The sequence below is a fragment of the Magnolia sinica genome, chromosome 6, assembly GCF_029962835.1.
Source record: "Magnolia sinica isolate HGM2019 chromosome 6, MsV1, whole genome shotgun sequence".
NCBI lineage: Eukaryota > Viridiplantae > Streptophyta > Magnoliopsida > Magnoliales > Magnoliaceae > Magnolia > Magnolia sinica.
The window spans coordinates 97,739,103-97,765,718 of record NC_080578.1 but is presented as its reverse complement, the minus strand read 5'-3'; the positions used below and the strand labels follow the sequence as shown (position 1 = coordinate 97,765,718).

The 26,616-nt window shown below is 40.1% G+C and overlaps 1 protein-coding gene across 5 annotated transcripts in view; it reads left to right on the top strand.

Annotated features, from left to right (window-relative positions):
• The window catches only part of LOC131249199 (uncharacterized), a 50,860-nt gene that overhangs the window by 3,840 nt on the left and 20,404 nt on the right, over positions 1–26,616 (top strand). For 2 of the 5 annotated variants that reach the window (XR_009172711.1, XM_058249822.1), the window contains exons 2-10: positions 1,019–1,777; positions 5,973–6,179; positions 6,293–6,658; positions 7,657–7,787; positions 8,004–9,179; positions 9,384–9,525; positions 9,646–9,805; positions 9,932–10,095; positions 23,858–23,928. Coding sequence is in view for 2 of the 5 variants with exons in the window: in XM_058249822.1 (XP_058105805.1) it covers positions 1,019–1,777; positions 5,973–6,179; positions 6,293–6,658; positions 7,657–7,787; positions 8,004–9,179; positions 9,384–9,525; positions 9,646–9,805; positions 9,932–10,095; positions 23,858–23,928 (3,176 nt within the window). In the remaining 3 variants the exon portion in view is untranslated. Of the gene's footprint in view, positions 1–1,018; positions 1,778–5,972; positions 6,180–6,292; positions 6,659–7,656; positions 7,788–8,003; positions 9,180–9,383; positions 9,526–9,645; positions 9,806–9,931; positions 10,096–23,857; positions 23,929–24,824; positions 24,924–24,995; positions 25,243–26,616 lie in introns of those variants that run through there. The other 3 variants (XR_009172714.1, XM_058249823.1, XR_009172712.1) reach the window with 3 other exon arrangements.

Here is a 26,616-nt window from a genome sequence, read left to right as displayed (position 1 = left end):
CATGCTTTAATGAATCCGCCAAATTGATTCTCTTGTTCTGCAGTTGATGCTAATTTTTTTAGGTGTGTAGTGAAGTCTCCCATGGTTTGTGCTTCTTTCAATTTATTCTGGGTATGTGGGGATAGTGTCATATCTTTCTTTAGGCATGTTGATTCTATTCACAATGCATTTGATGTCTACTCTATGGAAACCATAATTCTGAAGCTCGTCGTGCTGATTTGAAACTTGGCTAAGTTGAGTTGCTCAGGTTTTGTATCGCATATTTGATCTGAATCTTTTTTTGGCTTTAGATGGGAAAAGGTTATTATGATTTTTTGTTTAAGGTGTGGCATCTTTTGTGTTTATATAGTTCCTTCATGCACTAATTGATGATGGATTTTATGTTAAACTTCTTCAGTAATTAAATGCACAGATTTTTTTATTTTTTATTTTTGGGTTCAGTTGTAAAAAGACCTGACCGAGTCTTTGAGTTGTCCTGATTTGGATGGAGGTCAAGTCAACTCGGGTCGTATTTTCAACTACAATGGAAACACAAATAGTTTTGTAATACTAAAGATTGATGCAAAACATAATTCAGTTCGTAAGTGTTTCCTGTAGGTGCATCTCGTGCTTGCTTCAGATACTGCAAGTGAGATAGCCTAATGATAGAGTGCTGCATTGCAGAGGTCCCCTTTCTACTGTTTGGTATATCTATAGGCACATATTTCAGTAACATAGAAGATCAGGGAGCTCATATTAAAACCTGATAATTTTGCAGCATAGGGTGGTTCTTTGGTAGTGCCGTGGTTCCTGTTTCTCTTTCTTTTGGCTGTTTACTTTTTCTTTTATTTCTTGTTTATTTGCTTCATACATGATTAGCATGTCTGTTGACTTGTTCGGTCCACTCTTCCTATGCTGTCCAACTCCAGAATCCAGATATCAACTCTCATTCTATTATAGAATCTCTGAATACTCGAGAGTTTTTTGCAAGGTTACCATGAAGTTGTTTAGAAGTATGAGCTCAAGTGTCCTCTTGCAGGAGAGCACTTTGGTGAGGCTGGTCATAAATGCATTACAAGGTGTCAAATCAGCACTAGATGACATCGAAAAGCTCTGTGAAGCATTTTCCTCTAATCCAGCGGACAGAACCTTCCATCGAATTCCTAGTTTATGGCATCGATCATCAAGCACCAATGCTTTTGGGAAGATTCTGAAATCAATTGGCCACTCAGGTCTTGTATTTTTCCTGCTCTGCAAATTTGTGGATTATTTCGTTGGTGCAAATCTGAATGTAGGTGGAGAGAATAGAGACGATAACAAGAAGAGGGGAAAAGAAACGAGTCCTAAATTTGCTGAAAGTCAATCAGAAACACGGAATGGGGATAGTCACCATGGGAAGGAAATGGGGGCATGTCCTCGATACAGTCTTGTCAATCAGGCATTTTCTGTTGCAGTGGGAAAAATTTTAGAAGGATACGTTTGTGCACTGAATACTTTATTTTCATCAGTACATCTGAGGCATTCATCGAAGAATGCCAATCCGCATCAGCAAGTTTCTCCTGTAGTGGGCTGTCTTACCAGCATCGTACATTCTGAAATATCTGTCTTGGAGGTTTACCTGCATACAAAAGAATTGAGAACTCACATTCAAGCTCTTCAAAATATTTGCTTCTTCAAGAATGAAGATCTTGCCTCATTAGTTACTTCTAGAGAGGATGCGGTGGTTGAAATGACCTTAAAGCTTCGCGACTTCCCCAGAGGAACAGATCTACTTACATATTTGTATGTTCAACTACGGGTAAGTATAATGAAAATGTTTCTTTGTTCATTCATTACTGTTCAATATTCTCCATGTTTTGGAGTTGCTCTCTGGTGGCTGTTGGTTGATAATTCCTCCATTGTTATAGCAATTCATTTATTTCTCGACTAACTTTCCAACTTATAAAAACTCACTATTATGAAATTAGTTTAAATGAATCATATTTGTCAGGTTTGTAGTTTGGTTTGGTTCTGGTTCAGTTCCCAGCTCATAATTGGGCTTCCAATGAATTCAGTTAGCCCAGTTCAGTTTGCCATCAGTTCATTCAATCTAGGTATCGATTTGCTGACTTTTGATCAATTTGTTTAGACTTTAGAGTAACATAAGGTTGAACATTTCGAAGTTGAGCATATTGCCCAATCAACAAAAGCAATCTTCAATCCAAAGGTATTCTATCCAAGTCTTCCTAGGTTCAGATTTGTAGGGAAATGTAGGCAAGAATTTGGTTAAATTGAAAAGATAATGGAGGCCAGAATTTGAATGAATTTAGTGGTTGATAATTCCGAAAATGAATTTTCTGTATTAAAGGCAAATGGCAAGCCAATCTACAATCTTTTGATACGATTCGATTGGTAGGAGCACACAAACAAGTCTACTGTATTCGACAACTATGGTTAAACTATGTCTTGTCCCATTTCTGCTCCATTTCGTGGCTGTATCGGGCTGAGATCATAAATGTGCCATCCCCCCCCCCGCCCCCCTTTACGCATTTTTTATCATGTTATGGGCATTTTGTTATTTTTTCTTTATAAATTGATTCGATTATTCAATTATATATACATTTGTATGTATAAATTTTTTATGGTAACATATATCACTAAATTTTTTATGGTAACATATATCATCATCATCATCTAAGCCTTCTCCCAACCAATGTTTTCAATATCGTTATCACCTAAGGTATTGCACTTTTGGGATATGGATACATATCGGTTATCGGTTATCGCATAAGATATATCAGTTGTATCGCGTAATATATTGTTGTTGTTGGGTAACGTAGGGAAACATTGAAAAATTGGTCGAATTTTTTAATGAAACTTCAGGGATTGTTAAACAGACATGAGTACATGTAGAAATCAAAATATTACAAAAGACAAGTGCACACAATAGGTTTCCTTTGTATGGGGTCCTAATCTATGCGCTATCTGGCTGAACTAATGGAAGTATATTCAAAGTCTATTCATATAACCTTTAAATGTAAGAAGATATGTATGGGAATACAAGAAATACAGTCAAAAGAAAAAGAAGAATCACTAGATCAGGTTACATACATGCTTGATTTTGTGTTTGGACACAAAAATTGCAACGAATTTACAAAAAATTAGAAAATTTTGATTTTTATCAACTTTCCTTAACTCGGCCCATCTCCCCCAAATCTTGAAATCGAAAGCTCCATATCCATGATTTTTCATGCCAAATATGACAATCATAGATTTGTAAACGTTTGACATTGATTTAACATGATTTACAACAAAAGAAGAATGGATTGAAAATCGAAAATGCTCTTTGAATCGAATCGGTGGGACATATCACACTACCCGTGTGTTTCGTATCGCACAAGTGGGATACAAGATATATCGTGGGATATATCAGCCGATATCGTCAATTGCTCCCAACCACTTGGCGTTGGCTACACGAATCTTGTTCTTCCATTCCACATTATCAAGGACCGTATCCTCAGTTAAACCATATGTCATCGAGTCTTTTCTTACTACCTCCCCCCACATCCTTTTGGGCCTTCCCCTTGCCCTTTTACAACCTTCAATTTGATTCAACATGCCTTTTGACCGCCACAGTTCTTGGTCTTTATTGCACTTGCACATGGCCAACCCATCTAAGACTGCTTCCCCTCATCTTATTGCCTTTTGGTGCTACTCCCAATTTCCCTTGAATGTATTCATTTCCAATTCTATCCTTCCTCGTTTCATCTCAACACACACACACACACACACACACACACACACACACACACACACACACACACACACACACTCACAATCTACTTATTTTGAAACACAGTGTTAATGATTTCTATTCTTCTTTTTCGCTTTTCTACTTTACTTCTGTGGTTTCTTATTATTATTGATGATTGCATATTTTCGATCTGTTTATATCTTAAAGAATGTATTTATTGATTCTTCTCTCTCTCTGGGGGGGGGGTGGTTGGGGTGGTTTACTGCGTTTCCTTTCTTATTAAAGAACGATCCAATGCACCATCGAATACATGCCTAAAGCACAAATAAATAATGCATTCTTGTGTTTCTTCTTTTCCTTTGCTTTATTTTTATTTTTGGGTTAAAAAAATCACACTAATATGTTTTGGTAGGCCACATTTTTCAGCATGGTCGAGTATGTTTTCCAATAGCAATACTTGGAAACTGATCACTAGCTACCCATGAGTGCACTGATTCGAGGCACGGGCAAGCATCTTAGACTCAGAGTCATATGTAAACTAGCTATGGAAAAAGGCATACTGTATGGCCACGTTGACCAGAGATTCTTGGCATACTTGCTGGGGAGCTTCAGTGTGGGATGGAGAAGGTGGATGACAGAGTGTGTGGGGTCATCACATTAGTCAATTGTCGCAATGTGGCACCTCAGGGCTTTTTAAAGGTATCTAGAGGATTGCATCCAGGGATCCTTTATCCCCATTTCTCTGTGGTGGTGGTGGAAGTCTTGAGTAGCATGTTTGAGAGAACAAGGGTGGAAGGAAGGATTAACCTGTGGTTTCAGGGTGAAAAACTCAAGCATTTACATTTGTCATTTGTAATTTGCCGATGATAATATGATATATATATATATATATATATATATTTTTTTTTTTTTTTTTTGGGACGCAAACACAGACTGGGTGGAGCATTTGTTTTTATATGGGTAGTTCTATCCCTTTGGGTTCAATTGGATGATGCTTGCCTTGATAGGTGTTTTCTAGGATTGTGGAATGGGCGATGTTGGTGATGGAAAGAAAAAGACATGGGAACTTGTGTTATTAGTAGTTCTATCGGCAATTTGGAAGGAGCAAAGCTGCAGGACCTTCCAAAATCCTCCTAAGCTGGCCGAGGAAGTGTTTAGTAATGCTCATAGGAACATAACAGCAGGGATAAATGGTTGTTGGCTTTGGCCTGTTGCAACTTGCAATACAATAGATATCGAGCTCCAACGAGTGACTTCTAGGGCTGATAATTCCTTGTTATTGCTCTTAGATTCCTTTGGTTCCCTGGGTGTTTTTTTTTTTTCAAATTTCTTTCACAATAATGTTTTCATTATCACCTCTCAAAAAATAAAATAAAACAATGTTTTCATTATCGTTCAACGGAAAAAAGAAAAAGAAAAGAAAATGAAGAAGTGAATGCAGAACAAATGAAAGCAGAAATTTGAATCACCTCAAGCAAAGGGGACTGTTGATATAATTCTTCATCAATCTTCTAGAGGACTCACACCACTAGAACTAGAAACATCACTTTCATAAAATTCCAATTGCATGATAGAAGGTAAAAGAAAAGGTTTAATCCATAAATTCTTTCTTCTTTAGTCCATGCACACTGTGAGCATGCATTCATATGTGCGTGTGTGCATGAATGGATAGATGATTGATAGATCTTTCGCGATGAATCCTTCTAACATAATTAGAAATTTGTAAACTTAAGCAACAAGGTAAATCAGACTTCTAAATAAATAGGGAACTTCTAATAAAAATGGAAGACTTGATGGACCAACGATATGGACCAAATCAGTCCACAGAACAAATTGGTACACATATCAGGGCCATCTGTATGGACTTGCTGGGCTTGCCAGCTGGTCGGTGCGCATATCAGTCTCACTAATCTTATCAGTCATGGTATAACCCAAATTATTGATTGAACAAATTGTTTGGCCCAAGCGCGGCCCTAGATGATATGTTTTAGTGATAGATGGACTGATTGTGTAGCACATGATGGTTGTGTAGGTCAAACTGAAAATAATTTTTGGATGAACGAATTTTTATAAATGCATGTTTAGTTTGAAGCAAATGTTGATGATTTCCTGTTTTGGGTATCTATATGCCGTGCAATTTTTCATGCTTATAGTGATGTGGTGCACAATGGATTAACAAGTTTTCAAATTGAGAATGCTCATTTTCTGATCATTTCTTATGGCCATACTAATGGAGATTGCTACAAATGTTATTTTTTAGGATGCTGATCCAGTTCATCGTGCACTTCTCAAGTTTCTTTTTGTCCGCTCATGTGAACCATATTGTGGTTTCATCAAATCATGGATTTATCAGGCAAGCATTTGTGATCCTTACAAGGAGTTTATCATAGAACATGATGGTGAATCATCGCCTTCTTCGCATGGCAAAGCCGGCTACCGCAGTTACTTGTCGGAGGCATCTATAAAGGTGATGTTTATTTACTCGACCTTTAGGGCTGGAGAATTTGTATATGCATATTTACTGTTTCAGTTAAACATTTGTTCTAAGCATTTCTAACAATCTGGTGGTCTGCAACCCAGGAAGGAGATGGAGTAGCAGTTCCTTGTTTTCTGCAAGATATCCGTCTCCCCCTCCTTAGAGCTGGTCAGCAACTTCTAGTGCTTGTAAAACTGTTGGATATGTGTAATTTTGCGACCGTTGCAGAAGATCACAGTTACAGACCAGGAGCTCATTTCTCTTCTCCTTTGTCAAATCTAGAAGATGTCCTTCCTTACTGGAACGATCCTTCAAATAAGCCCATAGCTTGCTCGTCCCCATTAACTTTCAGCAAAAGAAATATAGAAGCCATGATACTTAAGAGGGAAACTGTGCACAGAATGGCACAAGAAAAGCTTAAAAGGCTTTTCCCAAGATTATGTATCAGATGTCGGCAAATAAGTTCCAGTGTAAGAGGATGTTTTTTTCTTCATCTATCGTCTTTCTTTCATGCTTTCCTTCTTTGATGTCATATATTTGATAATAAAAAACAGTAGCTTGAATCTGTTTTACATAATATCCATATGTACCTGCTTTGGCATTCTCCCAGATTGCTTTTATTATTTTGTTAAAGCCAGGAAGGTACCCAGGGGCATGAATTGGGATCTCTTCTTGATGTTAGGTTTCTTTAGCTCTGACCTCTCTCTCTCTCTCTCTCTCTCTCTCTCCTTTTTTACCTTTTTTTTTCCTGGAGAGCAGAGCCTGTGTAGTGGGTTGGTGGACTCGTGTGAGGTTAGCTATTGCTCCTTCCTTTTCTGTTGTTTATTATAGCAAGGTTCATCACACTTAAGAGGATTAAAAAGATTGTGTAGAAAAAGGAAAGAAATCATATCTAGGCCTCACATATTCTGATAATATTATTAATTTTCATTAGCAATAAAGAAATTTGATTGAAAAAAGAAAAGGGGAGAAGCAATTTTCCATTACTGCAATGGAAAACTGTCTCCAACGACAAATGATGACGTGTGGATCTTTAGCAAGAGAATCTGCTAAAGAATTGTATCCCTAGGAACAACAGACAATACAGTGGGTGCAACTTCAGCTTTCAAAATGATCTCATCGAATATAAATGCGTTTCCAAGGAGCACAACACTTTGATAATTTTCTTCTTGCCAATAATCCAGTTGATATGTCTGCAATGTCAGGGCTGTCTTGTTTGCAATTGGTTGTATAATAAGTTCTATTTTTTGCGTGCTTTAGTTCGAATTCACAGATCAAATTTGTGCAGGTTTTTATCCAGGCCATTTCTCACAAAGGCACTAAGTGCAAATGAACACTTGAACATTGACCAGAAACCTAATACTTCTTGCAAACTTTATTCTTCACATATGTTCTGGTTCCTTCTACTATGCCTTGCTAGTTTCTTCACTGTTTGCATTAAGATTTGACTCTTGCCATTTTCTTCCAGGTAATTCCATTTTGTACGTTTCCCTTTTTCCTCGATAGCAGAAGAGGTGGTGAAAACATTCCAACAGCCTTGATATCTGATGAAGGATTGATTTCTTCTCACTCAACTGCTGACGAAGAAGCCACAGATTTGCAAGTTCATTCCTCTCTATATCTCTCCTACTGTTTTGGTGTTTTACAGACATTGTTTTTTATTTTTCAATTCTCTGACAGAGGCAAATAAATTGTTTCTTTTCCTTTTTTTTTTTTTTTTTCCCATTAGGTCAGTTTTGTTTTATGATGTTGGATAGTTTCAAGTTTCAAGATATTTGTTTTGAGAAAAGGAAAAACCATTCTCTGGTGTTTCAGGGCTGCAGGTGCAGAGGATACTGATGCTTCTAGCACATCAGATTATTTTTCTTCTGATACAGAACAGTCTGATATCTCCGAAGAGAAATACAAGTTTCAGGAATCCACTGGACAGCCCGATATTTTTGTTGTATCAGAACCAGGAGATTTTTCAGCGTCAGGGTTGTTTTCATGTTTTGAAAATCGAAGCATATTGAGAAAGCCTCTGGGAAGTGAAACACCAAAGGGCATGGAGTGTGTTCATGAAGTGAGTTGTGATAGAATGGATACAGACCCACATCATAAGGATGTAGAGTTGACTCAATTCTCCCTGACACTTCAGTCAGAGGCATCAAAATGGTGTAGAAAGTTGGAAACCTCAAATGCAAATTATTTATTTGGTACATGTTGGCCACTTGGAGGTCTTCTGAAGAATCCTTTTTCTTCTGTTGGAGGATATGCAGGTGAGACGCATGCACATCTTGCTAATGGTAGCCAAAAGGTGACTGATAGGAATGTCGAAATCTCGACGAGAGAAGATTCAAATTTTGGTAAAGAGTTTGGCTCTGGCAATTCTAATATGGAGCCAGTCATGAAAAAGATAGAAGTCAATAATCCTAAGTATGAAAATTCATCAACTGAGTCATGGAATCTACGGCATGTGAACAAACTTCTAAGCATGAACCCCATGTTGACAAAAAATGCCTGGTTTCACATGATGCACGATTCAAGAGATAAAGATCATGTGGCTAGTAAAAATTCTTCCTTTCCACACTTTGATTTCTCATCAGTGGAAGATCCGTATAAGGCATGTGGGGAAAGGTTGGATGCCAACTTTGATCATGGATTTCAAGTTGAACATCCTGTGTCTATGGTCTCTGGTGTTTCTGCCCTGGAGGGAATTAATAAAGATCTTGCTGAACAATGCCATGACGATGACGGCACTCCATTTGATCAGATAGGTCAATCAGTTGTATCTTCTCCTGCATATTCATCAAGAAATTCAAAGGAAATCCTACAGGAAAAGGATCTTTCAACAAGAACTTCTGGTGGAGCTAAGTGGGAGAGTTTGTTGAGCTATTCCAGTAAATATGTTGTATTTGATGCTGGAGGTCATGGGGATAATTCAGTAGCTGGGTTTGAGATACCACTTGATGTCATTGTTGATAAATGCATTGTGCAGGAAATCTTCCTTCAGTATCCTGGTAATTGTCATCTTTATTTGCAAAGAAAGCACCCAACTCTCTTCTTTTTCCTCTCCTTCTGAATAAATTGATTTCACCTTGCCAAAATTAGGGCTCTTATCTGTAAACAGTGTTCCTTCTTGGAAAGCATAGAGTTTGTACATTCCATTTTATCATGTCTTCCATTTCTTCCTTTTTTCCCCCTGAACTATGTCAGATATAAGTATGTGAGTGACTTCACCATTAAGTTGCTTGAGGAAGGATTCGATCTTCAAGGACATCTTTCGGCTTTGCGACATTACCATTTTATGGAATTAGCAGACTGGGCGGATTCGTTCATTATGTCTCTTTGGCGTCATGTATGCTCTTCCCTGTCAATATCATTTCTATCATTAAGTTACTCATTATCTCTTCTGAAATATTGGACTTGACATATCTGGGCCATTTGTGATTCAATTGATTTCATTTCTTCCAACCAGAAATGGCATGTTTCTGAGGCCGACCAGAGAGTATCAGAAGTACAAATGTTCCTTGATTTGGCACTGCAAAGGTCCTCATGTGAGAGTGACCAATACAAGGAAAGGTTATTTGTATCCATGAAAGGACAAGGCATGATGCTCCCGCCAACTTCTGCCGGTGGTATATTTCTTTTACCTTTTTGACAGTTTTTTCAGCATAAGTTTAATGCGTTGTCTGGTTACTGACTGACTGTCCTTTGTGTTGTTCTCTCATTGTAATTGAGCTTTTATTATGTCATCATTGCAGGTGTCCATGCCTTTGATTTTATCACTTTGGGTTACAGAGTAGATTGGCCAGTCAGCATTGTCTTGACTGCAGATGCACTTAAACTATACGCTGACATTTTCAGTTTTCTGACTCAAGTTAAACTGGCTGTTTTTTCACTCACTGATATATGGCGCTTGCTGAAGGTATGCAGCTTTAGTTATTTGTCTACAGTCATCTTGTATTTCTTTGATTGCTAATTGCTATATCACTCTACTTCATTGTACTAGTCGGCTGCGTGTTTATATTTGTTTTCCCATTTTTCTTCTATCTCCCACTTGACACATCAATGTTTTCTTTTCTCTTCGAAACTAGTATTTTCTCTGGAATCTATGAAATTCTCTTTAACACTCATCATCTGAATCTTTTGTGCGTGTGTGTATGTGGGTGGGTGTGTGCATTGACATGACTCTCCATATGCATCTAATGAACTCTTGTTCTTTTCATTTTCTGTGTTTATGTGTCTACATGCACATGTAAATCCATTTTCCATTTCCAATAGACCTGGATAGCCTTAGATAAAAAGCTTTTTAGCTTTTATGATTCTTTTACTTGAACTCTATTAATCTCTCTTTTTTCCTTTTTGACAAGTATATGCACAAGTTTTATTATTTTAATGCTTCAAAGAAAAGTTTTATTATTTTAAAATATTTCTCAAACAAATGTTTCCAAGTTGACTTCATAGCCCAATTAAGTTCAACTTTAGATTCTAAATAACTAGTCGGGCTAGAGTATGAAACACAAGTGAAGTCTAGAGTTTTTCTTGGGGAATTGATGTAAACGGACTAATTCTGGGCTGATTCTAGTCACGATCTTCTGCAGATTTAGATCTGAAATTGCTGTGAAAGCAATCACAAGAAAGTGGAAAAGAAAATATCTAAGATTGTGGGAGTTATCCCAACAATCCACTTGCCCAAAACTAGTAATCACTCAGGCTCAGACACTCCCTTCTACCAAAGAACCAAAGGAAATCTTCATGTCTGATTTTTAATTCAAAATAGCACAAGTAGAGTCACATGCTCAACATGTTCTTTATATAGACCTTGAAAAAAATGCCCAAAACTAATGGGAAATGACTAGAAGAACCTTGGTCATGGATTAATCTACATCATCCCATAAGTAGGGATACTTAAGTCAATTCCATTAGTAAAAAAGGCATCAAAGACAGTTACTCAATAACCAACTGACAGAACACCAGTTTCCACATCCCTGATCAATCAGGGCCCTTTGATTCAATGGGTGGACTGCAAAAACCAATTGGATCATTGAATTAAGTCCAAACATCTCTTCTATTCATTGGTATGGTCCACATCACCATCAAAGGCTTTCAAGACACCATGATGGGGTCTAGATCTACAATTTGGATGGTCGGGTGGTCCATATCTGTGATCTGAATGGTTGGGTCTGACTTATTTTTGATTAGGAGCATTTAGTGGACCTGACTTGGGCCTGATATCCCATTGAATGCCCTGATCTTTGATCAGACAGCTTGTCTAGCCATTTGTGATCTAGCCCTAGAGCTTTGATCGCGTTGGTTTGAGTCACCACTAGCTCTTGCAAAGGGGTGTGTGTAGAGAGCTAGAACTGGACAACGGATGAAACATGACTCCAGTCTATCGGTCTAACCTGAAATTCAAAGATAAGGGATCCGGTTACAAGGGATAAGGGGTAAGACACCTTCCCTCATCTAATTTCTCGGTCTCTAAGGTGCTTTTGATTACTCAAAGTAGAATCTCACGCTACAAAATCTAGTTGTGCCGCACTCCTTTAATCTACTCTCTTCCGTGGTCTTCTTCTCCTTGAACTCTCCTTCGGAATTCAAGCAATTTCTTTCAATTTCTATCTTTTTTTCTCTCTAAACTGTAACATCATTTCATTATCTTAAAATTTGAAAAATTCAAGGCCATTTGCTTCGGAAATGCAAGGCTATTAATAGCCTCCTTCAATGGCATTCCTGCAAAATTAAAGAATCAAAAGGGAATTAAAAAGAAGTTTATTTATTTATTTAAGAATGTACCAAGAAGGGTATTGGCAAGAAATATTGTAAAAATCTCAGTCCTAGGATGGAAGGACAAGATTGTAATTGCTTACTCAAAGGATAAGATTTGTTAACAGGGTGTCCCGTATCCGTTACGATACAGCCGTATCGGCTGATACGTAACGGTAACGGCCGACACCGATACGGGGTCGAAATGGCTGTTACGGGCCCTAGAGAATAGGGAAAAAAAAAAAAAATCATACCTTTTCTTTTCTTCTTCTTCTTCTTCTTCTTCTTCTTCTTCTCGGCCTGCTGCAGCTGCGGCTGCCGCTGCGGGCCTCCTCCTCCTCCTCTCTCTCTCTCTCTCTCTCTCTCTCTCTCTCTCTCTCTCTTCTTTCCCTCTCTCTCCCTTCCTTTTCATTTCGCATCGGAAAAAGAAAATCGGAAGGGGATTTGGTTGGTGTACCACACACCAGCTATATAGCTGCTGTAGATACGTGTCATGCTAAGACGAGCGCTGACACTCCTCGAGCTCCGAGTTGTACGAACGGCTCAAATGAGATCAAAGTTACACGGGCTCCGCAGTGATGTATTTATTATATCTACACCGTTAATCTATTTTTAGATATCATTTTAGAGCATTATCCAAAAAATGAATCATATCCTAAGATTGTCTGGACCACACCAAAAATAGCAGCGGAGGTAATGATTTTCACTGTTAAACAATTCGTAGCCTCACCATAACGTTTATTTTCCATCTGATCTGTTAATAAGGTCAAAAAGACCTGAATGAAGAGGAAAAACAAATTTCATGTTGATCCAAAACTTCTGTGATCCCAAAAAAGGTTTCAATGGTAGACGTTCAATCCCCCACTACTTTTTGCAGTGTGGTCCACTTGATAATTAGATCTGTATTATTTTTCATGCCAAGCCTTAAGACGAGCTTGTCAAATGAATGAACGGTTTAGATATAACACATAACTCATGATCAGACCCACAGAACTTGCTGACGTCAAATAAATGGACTGTGTACGAGTTACGCAACACGTCCCAAAAGTTAATAAAATGTACATGTGCCACGTGGGTCCCACCATGATGTATGTATTTTATCCATGCCGTCCATCCATTTTGCCATATCATTTTAGGTTATGATTCAAAAAATTAGTAAGATCCAAATCTCAGGTGGACCACAACATAGGAAACAGTGGTTATAGAATGCTCACCATTAAAAAATTCTTAGTGTCCACGTAAATGTTTATTTTCCATCTAACCTATTAATAGGGTCACACTGATGTGGATGAAGGGAAAACACACATGTCAGCTTGATCTAAAACTTTTGTAGCCCCAATAAATTTTTAGTGGTGGTCGTTTAATTATTGTTGTTTCTTATTGTGCGGTCCACCTGAGCTTTGGATTTGCCTCATTTTTGGGCTCATGCCCTAAAATTATTTGGCAAAATGGATGGATGGTGTGGATATAACACATTCATCACGAGTGGGGTCCAAAAAACTTTGACACTCGTGTGCTACACTTCACAATCCGAGTCTACCTAATTCGGACCCTTAAAAAATTGTACATGAGACATGTATTAACTTAAAATTTACCAATTAAATTATGGACTGTAATTGCTAACTCAAAATGCCAAAATCAAATTGTTTGAATAGTTTTAATTGTTAATTTGTGGACGCTTATTTTTTTAAATAGGGCCTTTTGATTTTATTTTTTTCATGATTCACTATCTAATAAATGTCCACCAATTCAGAAGTGGGATAATGCAAATAAATTGCATGAATTTGAGGCTGATTTGGGGCATGGATTGGTCCTCCAAGTCAGCCCCAAATTGGCAATGCGATCTACGTGAATTTAATTTCATTTTTTAAAAGAACTATTGGGAGAAATGATATCAAATTGTTAAGTATATAAATTAGATATTTAGAAAATTAAATATATGAATTTTGTAGTCAAATTCAGGTTATCTGGTTCATAAATTCATCAGACATTCTGATACAAGTTCTCACCAAAGAGTGGACCGTTACACCACCATAAACATCTTCCAATTTATAAATGAATGCATATTTGGAATGATTAGAATATTCCAGATTTAATCCATATTTTTTCATTTTTTTTGGCAAAAAAAAAAATTGCGCCGTTACGGGCCGTACGCCCCCGTATTCGTATCGGTTTTGGAGGTCACCGTTACGCCAACCGATACCGATACGGGACACCTTGTTTGTTAAAGAGAGGAATCTTCTCGGAAAGTACTACATGGGGGTTCTTGGGATTTTTATTTTTTGGTTTTTCCTGGTTTTTTCTTTTTGAAGATTTAATATTATTAAAGGGGGCTAGAGGCAACCCCTTCCAGGCAACACACACACACACACACACACACACACACACACACACACAAAATACAACTCGAGGGGAGCCTTAGGAGAGGCCCAAAACTGGGAGACTAGAAGACCACTAACAAGCAACCTGCTAGTCCAACAAACGAGATGTTAGCAAGATATCAGAGATGTTGAGGACTAAAGCTTAGTCCTTAATGTCCCTAGCGACCAACCCGAAAACTCTTGAGGGCAAAAGATATTGTTGAAGGTTTGGAGATTCCTTTCTTTCCAATTTTCCCTAACAGAACGACCATAACCACCAGGCTCCAAAGAACTTTGAAGTCACTGCCAGCTCCACCCCCATGCCAAGCACACATGAAATCCGATACCGAACTAGGCATGACCCATGGCATATGGAATTTGCCTAGGATAATGGACCAAATGATAGAAACATAAGGGCAATGGAGAAAAAGTTGATTAATGGATTCCTTGACGCCACGATAGAGAATGTAAACATTAGTGAGAGAATGCAAACATTAGGGAGGATCAGTCCCCTGCACTGAAGATTGTCCACCATGAGGGTTCTGTTGAAGTGATAAAGTCCCTTGATATACATTGATACACCACACTCTGACAGCTTAAGCTTTGGGAGTAAATGGTGATTTGACATGGTATCAGAGAGGAAGGTCCTATGTTTGAATCTCGAGAGCAGCAAATATGCCTCGCAAATATATTACTCTCCCATGGGGGGTTAGGAAGAAAATTAGGTCCAGCCCCGGGACTGGGAAATCAAGCCCGGCCTGCCTATTTAGGGTGTGAGTGTCCCTCCACCCTCGTCAGTATGTTCCCGTGCGGAGTTCTCACCCCGCACGTGCGGAGGGGTGTTGAAGTGATAAAGTCCCTTGATATACATTGATACACCACACTCTGATAGCTTAAGCTTTTGGAGTAAATGGTGATTTGACAGGTTCTTCCCCTGGCGAGGACCGAACGAAAGTTGCAACTTTAAGAGGACTTCTGTAGAGCTAGAAAAACGAAGGAAAAACATTCAGAGAAGAAGAGCTCATGCGAATTGTTATGGGTAAAAATGGACTGACTAGATGCATGAGACAGATGAGCCAAGTAGCCAGACTCGATGACTATGGATTACTTCTACTTCGGCCTCAGTTGTGACTTTGGCCCTCGGTTACCGACCTCAGGTACTGACCTCGATCTTAAGGAATGATCTCGACCATAGACCTCGAACTTGGAGGTCGGCCTCCGATACCAACTTCGACCTCAGATGCTGATCTTAGCCTCGAATACTAACCCTAACTTTGGATAATAACCTCGACCTCGGATATCAACCACCAAGTCGGAATAAAAATATAATTACAATATATTAAGATAAGATCTCCCCAAATCCTCGCCAAAGATTTTGGGAAGATAAGGACAATGTACCAGCAAGGAGATCCTTTCTATAGTATGCAATCACCATCCAAGAGGCATTGCCATATACGTCTTTGATACCAAAGCCTATAAATAAAGGCCTCCTCTACAGTAAAAGGTACGACAAATATTCTGATTCTAGTACGCCTACTGTGAGTCCATATCATGACTTAGGCATCAGAGGGTTCCCGGCCTTAACCGGCGCCCCTAGTGTCTTCTCTTCTTCTTCAGTAAATTGCAGATACTTTGGCTAGCAGGAGGTGAGGCAGGATCGACCCGATTTAGCATCAACAGTTGGCGTCATCTGTGGGAACGACATCAAAGCTGTTCCCATATCATCAAGGTTCTACAATGCCGAAAGGAAGAAAGAGAGCTCTGACCGCCATTGCTGCAACTGCTCTTGCGCCAGCGGAATAGTCTGCATTCCAAGGAGATCCGTCTTCCTAACTCCAGGTTGATTCTGCCCCCACAGGCCCTGCACAGAGGTCATGTAACCGGGGATGTCGGCACATCTCTCTGGAACATAAAATCGATGCCTTGACTGGTAATATTAACCGGATAATGTAGATATTGGAGAGATTAAACCCACATCCTGACCAGGGGATAGATGCATAGGCAACCACCGTGGTCTTTGCACCACCTCTAGCACTGGTTGACTCGCAGAATACTAAGCAACATCCTGGGTAGCTGAGCCATGCACCCTCCCACACCTCGGGAACTGCCATGCCCATTGACTCCGACTTGCGTCATACGTTGGAGAAGAAGAGGTGTGGAAAAGCTCCCGAGGTGGTAGCCAATAACGAGGGTCCCTAGAAGGCAGAACTCAAGCAACTACGAGGTTATATCAGCGATATCCGCCATGCTTACCGCGCCCAAATACGACCTTCGTCGAGGCCATGTTGGAGGAGACAGAGCCACTATTCACCGACAACATCATGGGAGGTCATCTTCCACCCAAGTTCCGAATGCCCTAGATTGCCCCATACTCGGGGTCTGACGACATGGCTAAGCACTTGGAATCCTTTAGGGCGTGGATGGAGATCCATGGCGTGTCGAGCTCTATAATGTGCCAAGCATTCTCCTTGACTCTGTCGGGAACTACATGAAAATGGTACATGCAATTAAAGCCGAAGTCCACCAGCTCATTCACTCAACTTAGCAAGGTCTTCGTCACACAGTTCATCTGTGGGAAAGACAAAAGGAAGCCATCAACTTATCTTCTCACAATCACTCAGAGGGAGGACGAGCTACTAAAAGACTACGTCATCCGTTTCAACGCTGAAGCTGTCCAGGTCGACAATTATTCTAACCAGATAGCTCTGGCAGCAATGGTAACCGGCCTTAAACGAGGAAAGCTCCTTTTCTCTATTGGTATGAACCCCCAAATATCCTCGCCAACCTACTTAACCAAGCTAAAAAATATTCCAATGCCGAGGAGTTCTTTAATTCACGAAGAGTTACTCGAGAAGGAAACAACTCGGCTAAGAATATGAAGTGAAGGGAATAAGGGGAGCCCTCTGTCGTTAACACCAAAAGAAAGAAAGAGTACGACCAAGACCGAGGCCATCGTACCAACCGACATTTGGAAAGTCGCTTCCATCAGTACACTCCCTTGAACACCAAGCCGGATCAGGTACTTTGGGAGGCTGGGCTGAGCAAGGAAACCTGACGACCGAGATGAACCAATCAACTGAGCTCGGTAATAAGACTCGTCGGCCAACCCCAACCTACTTGACTAAGAGCAACCTCCCTTTTTAAAAGGGAAAAATGTGCTCATGATTCTACTATTGTATTTTCTACTGCTTTATGGGTTCTACAATAAAAGAACTTCCCCATGTTAGGGGAAGAAAATTTCTATTAAATAATTTCTTGACTATTCGAATTACATGACCGACTACGAGGGCTTCCCTTAGTGCAAGGGAAGAAAGTCCTCCACTGTGAATTCTACTATGAAAGAACCTCCCCAGGTCAGGGGAGGAGAATTTCTTTCAAAATCCTACTATCCGAGCTGTACGATCGACCAAAGAGACTTCCCTCAGTTGAAAGGAAGAAAAGTCCCTCCTATTAGTTCTACATCGCTCGACCTACTCGTTTTACTTCAATTAGCCGATGACTGGGACTTCCCTTAGTTAAAGGGAAGAAAAGTCCCTCCTATTAATTCTACCGTGTGCGATCTACCATTGAACAATCGACTTATCGATCTTACGATTGCTCGGCCCACTCGCTTTACTCCGTCGACCTCTCAACCTCCTGATCTCTTTCACGCGTGGCATCACAGTGTCAGTCCACACTAACTTACTTCCCAAGCTTCTGAAGAACGCTTGAAAGTAGGGGGGCTACTGTTATGGGTAAAACTGGATTGACTAGATGTATGAGACAGATGAGTCGAGCAGACTTGATGATTATGGATTGCTTCTTCCTCGGCTTCAGTTGTTACTTTGGCCCTTGGTTACTGACCTCGGTCTTAAAGGACGACGTCGGCCTCGGAGTTTGGCCTTGACCATAGACCTTAAACTTGAAGGTCGGCCTCGGGTACCAACTTCGACCTCGGATGCTGACCTCAACCTCGGATACCAACCCCGGCCTCGGGTACCAACCCCGACCTCGGATATCGACCTCAACCCCGACCTCAGATATCAACCGCCAGGTCGGAATAAAAATATACTTACAATTTATTGAGATAAGATCTCCCTAAATCCTCACCGAAGATTTCGGGAAGATAAGAGCGATGTTCCAGGAAGGAGATCCCTTCTATAATACACAATCACCATGCAAGAGGCATTGTCATATACGTCTCTGATACCAAAGCCTATAAATAAAGGCATCCTCTACGGTAAAATGTACGACAAATATTCTGATTCTAGTACGCCTACTGTGAGTCCATATCATGACTAAGGCATCAGAGGGTTCTCGGCATTAATCAGCGCCCCCAGTGTCCTCTTCTTCTTCTTCAGTAAATAGAAGATACTCTGGCTAGCAGGAGGTGAGGTAGGATCGACAAGATTTTAGCATCAACATGAATTAGATAAGGAAGGACTTGCAAGTGACGAGGCCGGAAGACGTTTTAGACCAAGATAGAGAGTCAACTCTTCTACTTCCTCATCCAACAAGGCCCTCTTAGAAGGAGGACACCACTCCTGAGCCTACATTCGAAAAAATAGAAGGGTGTTCCTCCATTAAGAGTAAACTTTGAAAACTAAGCGCCACAACCATTTACCTAGGAGAGTAGAATTCACATATGAGCTACCCGTACCTTAATGCTTGCTCCCCCTTCCAAGTAGGGTTTACTGATTTCCAACCAGCTAAGGACTAAGGAGATAGAATTTGTTACTATCAGAGTTGCCATTCCACAGAAAATCCCTCCTTAAATTGTCAATCTTGACAACAGTTCACTAATGACAACGAAATAAGGAAAGAAAGTAAGAGGGAAGGTTAGATAGAGCCAATTTGATGGGAGTTAGGTGTCCGTTGAGGGACAAGTAACGGATTTTACAAGGGGACGACTTCCGCTCTATTCTTTTGATGACCACGTGCCAAAGGCTCTTGGCAAGCTTACCGATGCAGAGAGAAAGACTTGGATAAGTGGATGGGAAGGATCTTGCTTTACAACCAAATAAATCAACCACATTAGAGAGGGAGGAAGATGGGATATTAACGCCCACCAATTCACTTTTAAAAAGATTGATTTTGAGACTAGAAATGGCCTCAAAGCAATGAAGAACCTTTCTAAAGTTGATAATTGTGATATTTGTAGCTTCATAGAAAAGGAGGGTATCATCAGCAAATTGAATGTGGGTTATAAATGGACTAGATGGACCCTATCAACTCCCCTCTCCTTAGCATTCAACTAAGCCTTTCAACAACCATGACAAAAAGAAAAGGACAAAGCAGGTCTCCATGCCTAAGTCCTCTGGTTGATTGGAAAAAACCTTTTTAGGGAACCATTGACAAGCACAACAAAATGAGCGAAGAAAATATATGATCGAATCCAGCCTCATCATTTCGTCCCGAAACCAAAATGATCGAGAATGTAGTCAAGGTAGCCCCATCAAGATGAGCAAAGGCCTTTTCGATGTCAAGTTTGCAAACCGGATCACTCATTCCTTGTCAACTCGAGAATCAATGCCTTCATGAGCAAGAAGGGCACAATTGATAATACGTCTGTTGGTTAGAAAAGCCCCTTGGGCTTTAGAGATGATGTTAGAGAGGGTCGGTCTAAAAGCCTAGTGGCCAGGATTTTTGTTAAATTTTGTATGGGGATCCCAAGTCCCAACAAACTAGTGGGACATAAGTCCTTAAGGTCCATCGAGCCTTCAAATTTCGGGATTAAAGCTATAAAGGAGGCTCCCATGGCTCGAAAAATAATACTCGAAGCATGAAATCAGAAGCAAAATCCATCACATCTTTGCAAATAACATCCCAAAATTGATGAAAGAAAGTGAGTGGAAATCCATCAAGACCAGGGGATTTATCCCTATTCGAGGAGAAGACAACTAACTTGATTTCCTCTTCGTAGAAGGGGGATTCAATGGCTGCTGCTACCTTGGCAGAGATCTGAGGAAAATCCAAGTTGTCAAGTCTAGGTCTTAACTAATTCTCAGCAGTCAGCAAGGGTGAATAGATAGAAGTAATGTGAGCACATACCTGTTGTTTATCTTCAATGATGGAACCATTAGCCAAAACACAACCCATCTTGTTTGAATGAGATCCAACACTTGTTATAGCATGGAAGTATTGGGTATTCTTTCTCCCGCTTTAAGCCATAAGGATTTGGACCTTTGCCTTCATTTAATTTCTTGATGCTTGATTGAGTTGGGAGTACATTGCCCTGTGAATCTGTGATGCTCTCCCAAAGCCAAATCCTCAGTCGACATGAGCCCTGATTCTTCTTGCATATCTAAAGACTGGATAGCCAAGAGGGAATTAGAAATGGCAACCTCATGGTCGTCTTGAGTCTCCTTACACCAATTGATTTTTAAGAAGATGAAGCTCGCGACTTAAGATGAAGCTTGGGTTGCCAGAAACCAAAAAAGAGGACCACCAATTAGAAACCAATGAGGAAAAACCTTCTACCTCAAACCATGATAGCTCAAATATGAATGGTTTAGGGCCCCAACTATCCTCCATGGACTCCAAGAGAATAGGACAGTGGTCGGAAACAAGCCTAGGAAGACCATGCTGGGACTCCATCGGAAAGGCAATCAACCACTCAGGGGAGGTAAGAAATCCATCGGGCTAGACAGAATAGGTGGATATTGGCCATTGGACCAAGTGAATTTAGTTCCTAAGAGAGGAAGGTCAATGAGATCATTAAGACATTAACACCAACCCAATCAAAAAATTACTTCATACTTCTAGAAATGCGCCCACTATTCAATTTCTCAAACGAGAATTGAATAGTGTTGAAATCTCCTCCTAGACACTAGGGAAGGGATCATTTGAGTTTGATCACATTTAAATCATCCCAAAGGAGGTGCTTGAGAGAAGCCCTACTCGGACCATAACCCAAAAAGAGGATCCATTTAAATCCCGAAGAAGGATTCCTAAGAACCACAATTTTTATTTTTATTTTATTATTAACGGGGAATCTTTCTTAATCCAAGAGTTAAAAGAGTCCTAGGCGACAAGGATTCCCCTGGCAAAGTCTACTGCCCTCGAGGAAACTCAATCCTTGTGCCAAATACCCCAGATAGCATTAATGTTAGAAGAACTTACCAATTGAAGCTTGGTTTCTTAAATTGCGATGATCTGAGCTTTGATACTTATCCAAAATGTTTTTGACTTGAGATTTCTTCCTCCCGCACCCGAGACCGCAAACAGTCCATGAAATGATCGCAATTTTCTTCCAAATTTGGGTTCAAGTGCATGCTAAAGACGTAATCCCTTGCAAATCATGTTTATAAGATGCTAATCACAGCACTTCTCCCAGAATTTGGAGGGTAATTCAATTTAACCTTAGGCCTTTCTAGAAATTGCAAAATTGTAAAAACAAGCATTACATTTTCAGGCAGGACCCTTTATCAATGTGGACCACGGATCTCTTTGCATGGATGTCCAAATCCTGAGATCTATCTAGTATTAGGAAGGTATTTTGATGGAGCACATGATGATACCAGAAATGGATCCAATCAGTATATGATTTAGCTAGAAATTGGGTAGAATCCATCTGGTGATGATTTGGAAATTTGCAGTTTGACAATCTTAGAATTGGGGTCACTATTTGAAATGCTGACCTTTGATTGGGATGGAATCACCTCTGTTGCATAAATCTTTTGAAGCACTGCACGATAAAATCCATAATCACCCAAATCTATGGGAAGATGAAGACGAGCCCGGGTGGGTCAATATCATTGGTCCATTGGCTAGGTATTATAAATCTCAAGTTGTGGTCCACTTTCAAAGGGCTGGGGTTCATGTTTGATGAATGGTCTCCCAAGCCTTTTATAGACCTTGCATCCAAGTCCTTGTCCGACGGTTTATTCCTCTCACTCGAGGTCTGATCAGAGTGGGTTGTGTACACCAGCTTGGTGCATCAGGAAGGGGGATCTCTTACCTAATCCTTGTCTTTTAGTACCTGACTTTGGCTTTCATTTTTTTTTTGAAAGCTGTGTATCACAACTCTTAATTTTGTGGTATATGCAATTAGCAATGGTAAACAGGTTGGGTTGGGCATTTACAGAGTCTTGTAGAGGCCATGCCTGCGAGCTAAGCAACCAGGCCCAAGCCTCACTGCTATCATTGCTAAAAATCTGGGCTTTTGATTGCTGAAGGCCAATGTACGATTGTGCGTGTTAAGTTGGTTTGTGTGGTTAAGTTGTCAAGCCTTGCAAACCTAAGTTCAACCCAACCCATTTACTACAATCCTAAAAATCCAGGCTATGCACGACAGCCTTTTGCGCTCCTACCTCAAACCCAACCTGATGTGGATTGTGCCTGAACTCCTTTTAGGCCCTCACCTTTTCACCTTTATGGCATTAGAGTAATGCTTACAATATGTTGAGAGACTCTTTATGTTTATTGTTGTCCTGGATATAATGTTCATCACCACCATCATAAAAACATTCCAGATTAGTCATAGATCATTTAGTGTCTCAACTAGTTAAGACATGAATCATAAGAAAAGCTCCACACTAAGGTTGAAGATAAGATCCATCGTTTAGTCTCTTATAAAGAAGAAATTAAAACAATCGACATTTTAAAAAATGATTCTTAAAGCACCCACCAATTTAAAAACACAAAATCAAAGCCAAATTTATATATATATATATATATATATATATATATATATATATATATATATATATATATATATATATATATATATATATATATATATATATATAAGGAGAGAAGTCATATAATTTGAATCATGAATCTACATTTGAATTGTAAATGGTAGGATCTGAATCTTGGAGTCGTAGGGTTCATCTTAAAAGGGTTTCAAAGTGGATCCAAATCTTTTTGCCTAAGATTCTACCTAAATCATATATAGTAAATGATAGGAATTTGAAAACTATTTTCTACCTTCATTATACAATGCTCAGGCAAAAAGGTTATATAGTTTGGTTCATGTCTTCAATTCGTACAGGTGGGGCCAAGAAGGGCCCATGGTTCAATTTATCCAAACAGTTGATATTATGGCCCCACTTTGGATGGCCTATGCACAGAAAATCCTGCAGAGTGGAAGAATCTAAGCCCTTCAATTGGGGACAAGGTATTCCGTAACGGTAATGATGGCTGTAATGGCCACCCGCTGTTACCGTTATGATATGGGCCATAACGGCCGTTACACGCTCCCTGCTCCGTAATGGACTGTTACGGACCTTTTTCTGTAACGGTCATTACGAACCTGTAATGTGTAGCGGTGGCCACCGTTACATAACTATTTTTGCATGCCTTTGTTGGTGGTTAACAACTAGATGATTAAGAGAGAATGCATTAAGGGTTCAAATTCAACCGAGAAAAGGCTACCAACAGCTAGGACGGTTCAATTTAATGGACTTTTGATGCATGGCTGATTCAAAGTGAGGCCACTCATCTCAACAATTTGGATGAGTGAAGCATTGGCATGACTTGAACAAGCTGAAAACTGTAACTCTATATACGACCTTTAGATGAGCATTGCTGATATGTAGTTTTGAAATGGTAGTCATATTTCTCTATGTTGGTTGACAGGAGCTGTTGAGTCGAGATTCTGGACTGGATGAACGGGAAATGAAGTACTTTAATGTCTTAATAAAGATGAGGTACTTAGAATAATAGCTCTCACTCTCCCAACCCTTTGTTGCTTTTCAATGTAGTAAAGTCTTGAATATTCTTCATGGGTCGCACAGTTTAAATTTCCAATAAATCAGTCTTTCTATGAAAGGATGTATTATACAATGCTTGGGGTGAAAGTTTGTGTGGTACTGTTTGGCTTTTCAGTTTCTACAAATGGGGCCCATCGTTAGTGATCCAAACTTTTGATATTTGCCCCACTGTGGATGGCCCATGCATACATATCTCTCACACGGGAAAATACTTGGTTACTAACCCTTCAATGGGTGGCCAACATAGATGGTTAAGAAGAAAGTTCAGCAGTGGTTCACATTCAACCAAGAAAAGGCCAAATGTTGTACACGTGGGAACTTCCAATTTGCAGGATTTATGGTGCATGTGCCATACACAGTGAGGCCTGCCATATTAACAGTTTGGATCTTTGAACCATAGCCCCACTCGTACAAATTGAAAACCTGAATGGACCACTCAAACTCTAAGCCTGACTATTGTATAATACCTCCAGTAAAAATGCTACAGCTGTGGTCTCAAATTTTATTTAACATTTACAAATTAGTTGAGGTGTTTCCTGGTTAATCAATTTTTTTCAGCATGGGACAGAAAGCCCATACCAGGAAATTCAGTGTAAATGACTGTCGAGGTTTTACTTTGAAAAAATCTTGGCTGTCCTTTAGTGTTCTAGCATATTACATGTTCTTTCGAAAGGCAGCCGGAGGAAACATTTTTGGGAGGAAACAAGATAGGAGCAGAAATTCCAGCATTTGTTTTTGTTGGTAGTGCATTTTTACTCTGAGAACAAAGATCGCTGATGTAGCAAATAGCAATTGCCCTTTTTCTTCATACTCTTGTTTTGAATTATTCGCAGCAGCTTCTAAAAGCTTAGAACTCTGTCAGGTCCTTGGCTCTGATAACAGAGTTGGAAGTCGGAACCTTTATTTTATAAAACATTGGCTGACTCAGCAATTGAGTTGCCTTCTTTTATCTTACAAAATTAATTTCTCCATTGGTTTGGACTGCTTCACTGAGCTGAGCTAAGAAAATAGAGGACCAGACAGAGAAGAGGAGTTTTAGTGGGTTTCAAGGTGCTAGAGAAAGGGAGTTCTTAAGCTATCTTCAGTATGCAGACAACACGTTGCTGTTTTGCAACGCGAAGGAAGATTCTGTGGACAACCTGCGGAAAATATTAGCGTGTTTTGAAGCGGCATCAGGTTTGGAGACTAATTTGGCTAGATCGGAGATGTTGGGAGTGCATGTTGAAAGGGAGGAATTTAACCATTTTGCAGGTATTTTTGGCTGTAATTCAGGATCTTTTCTGTCACCATATCTCGGCCTTCCGCTTTGTATTGGGAAGCCGCCCAAACACGTTTGGGACAAAGTTATCGAGAGGAATGAATGGAAACTCATCTCCTGGAAATGCCGATGCTTATCTTTGGGAGGGTGCCTCACTCTCATAAAGACCGCTTTTTCCAACATGCAATGTATTTAATGTCTTTATGCAAGTGCCTGGCGGTGGTGTGGAAAAGACTTGAAAAGCTTAGAAGGGACTTTCTTTGGAAAGGCAACAACGAGGGAAGGAAATTTCATCTTCTAAAGTGGGAGTAGGTGTGTAGGCCGATCATAGATGGTGGTGCTGGTCTGAAACCCCGAGCAGTCATGAACTTGGCCTTATTTTAGGTAATTGGACCTGGAGATTCGGGACTGAACAGGGCAGGAGGTGGAGAGATTTAGTAGCTCACAAATATGGCACTCAGGGAGGAGGTTGGTTTGTCAAGACTTATCTTTATAGAGCTTCGGGATCTTGGAAAGCGATTGCGGCCACCGAGCATATTGTGCATAGAGGCATTTTGCTCATTTTGGGAAGTGAAAATCGTATCTGTTTTTTGGTCGTAAGTAGTGAGGAGACAAGATGCTTCAGGATTTGTTCCCTAGGGTAGCTCACCAAGTGCCCGACTCTTTTCTTGTTGTTGCTGATTGCTATTCTGTTGATGGGATGACGGTTTCTTGCCCCCTTGGTAGGGATTTGACGGACGAGGACATAGATGATGTTGTTGGTTTGCTGGACTTCTTAAAGAACTTCAAGCCCGATTTGCTTTCTGAGGATCGGTTCATTTGGGGTAAACATCGTTCGGGGAAATTTTTCATCAAATCATTGTGCAGCCTGTTCAAATATCCTATTCACGACCTCTCCACATCTCACCCCTTCCACCACAGTTCTACAGTGCCCCTCCCAGGGTGCCAATGTTCATGTGGCTTGTGGGCAGGAAAAGAATTCTAACTGTCAATAATCTCCAGAGAAGAGCTCTAATTCTTCCCAATGTCTGCTTGATGTGTATGGTGAATGAGGAGATGATCGACCACCTTTTTATTCACTACCTGTTTGTAGCCAGAGTGTGGGATCATTTATTGTCTTCTTTCAACATTGATTGGGTGATGCCGGCATCGGTAGAAGAGTCACTTTGGGCTTGTCACGGTGGAGGAGCGAGCAAAGTGATGTGGAGGCTGACTATCATGGCTACCTTTTGGGTCATTTGGGGGTCTAGAATGGACTCTTTTTTTTTTTTCTTCTTTTTGAAATGAGCTAGAGGGGCATGTAGAAGTCATAGCTAGAGTCAAGGGTCTTGTGTCAGATTGGGTGTTGTCTGTTAAATAGCATCATT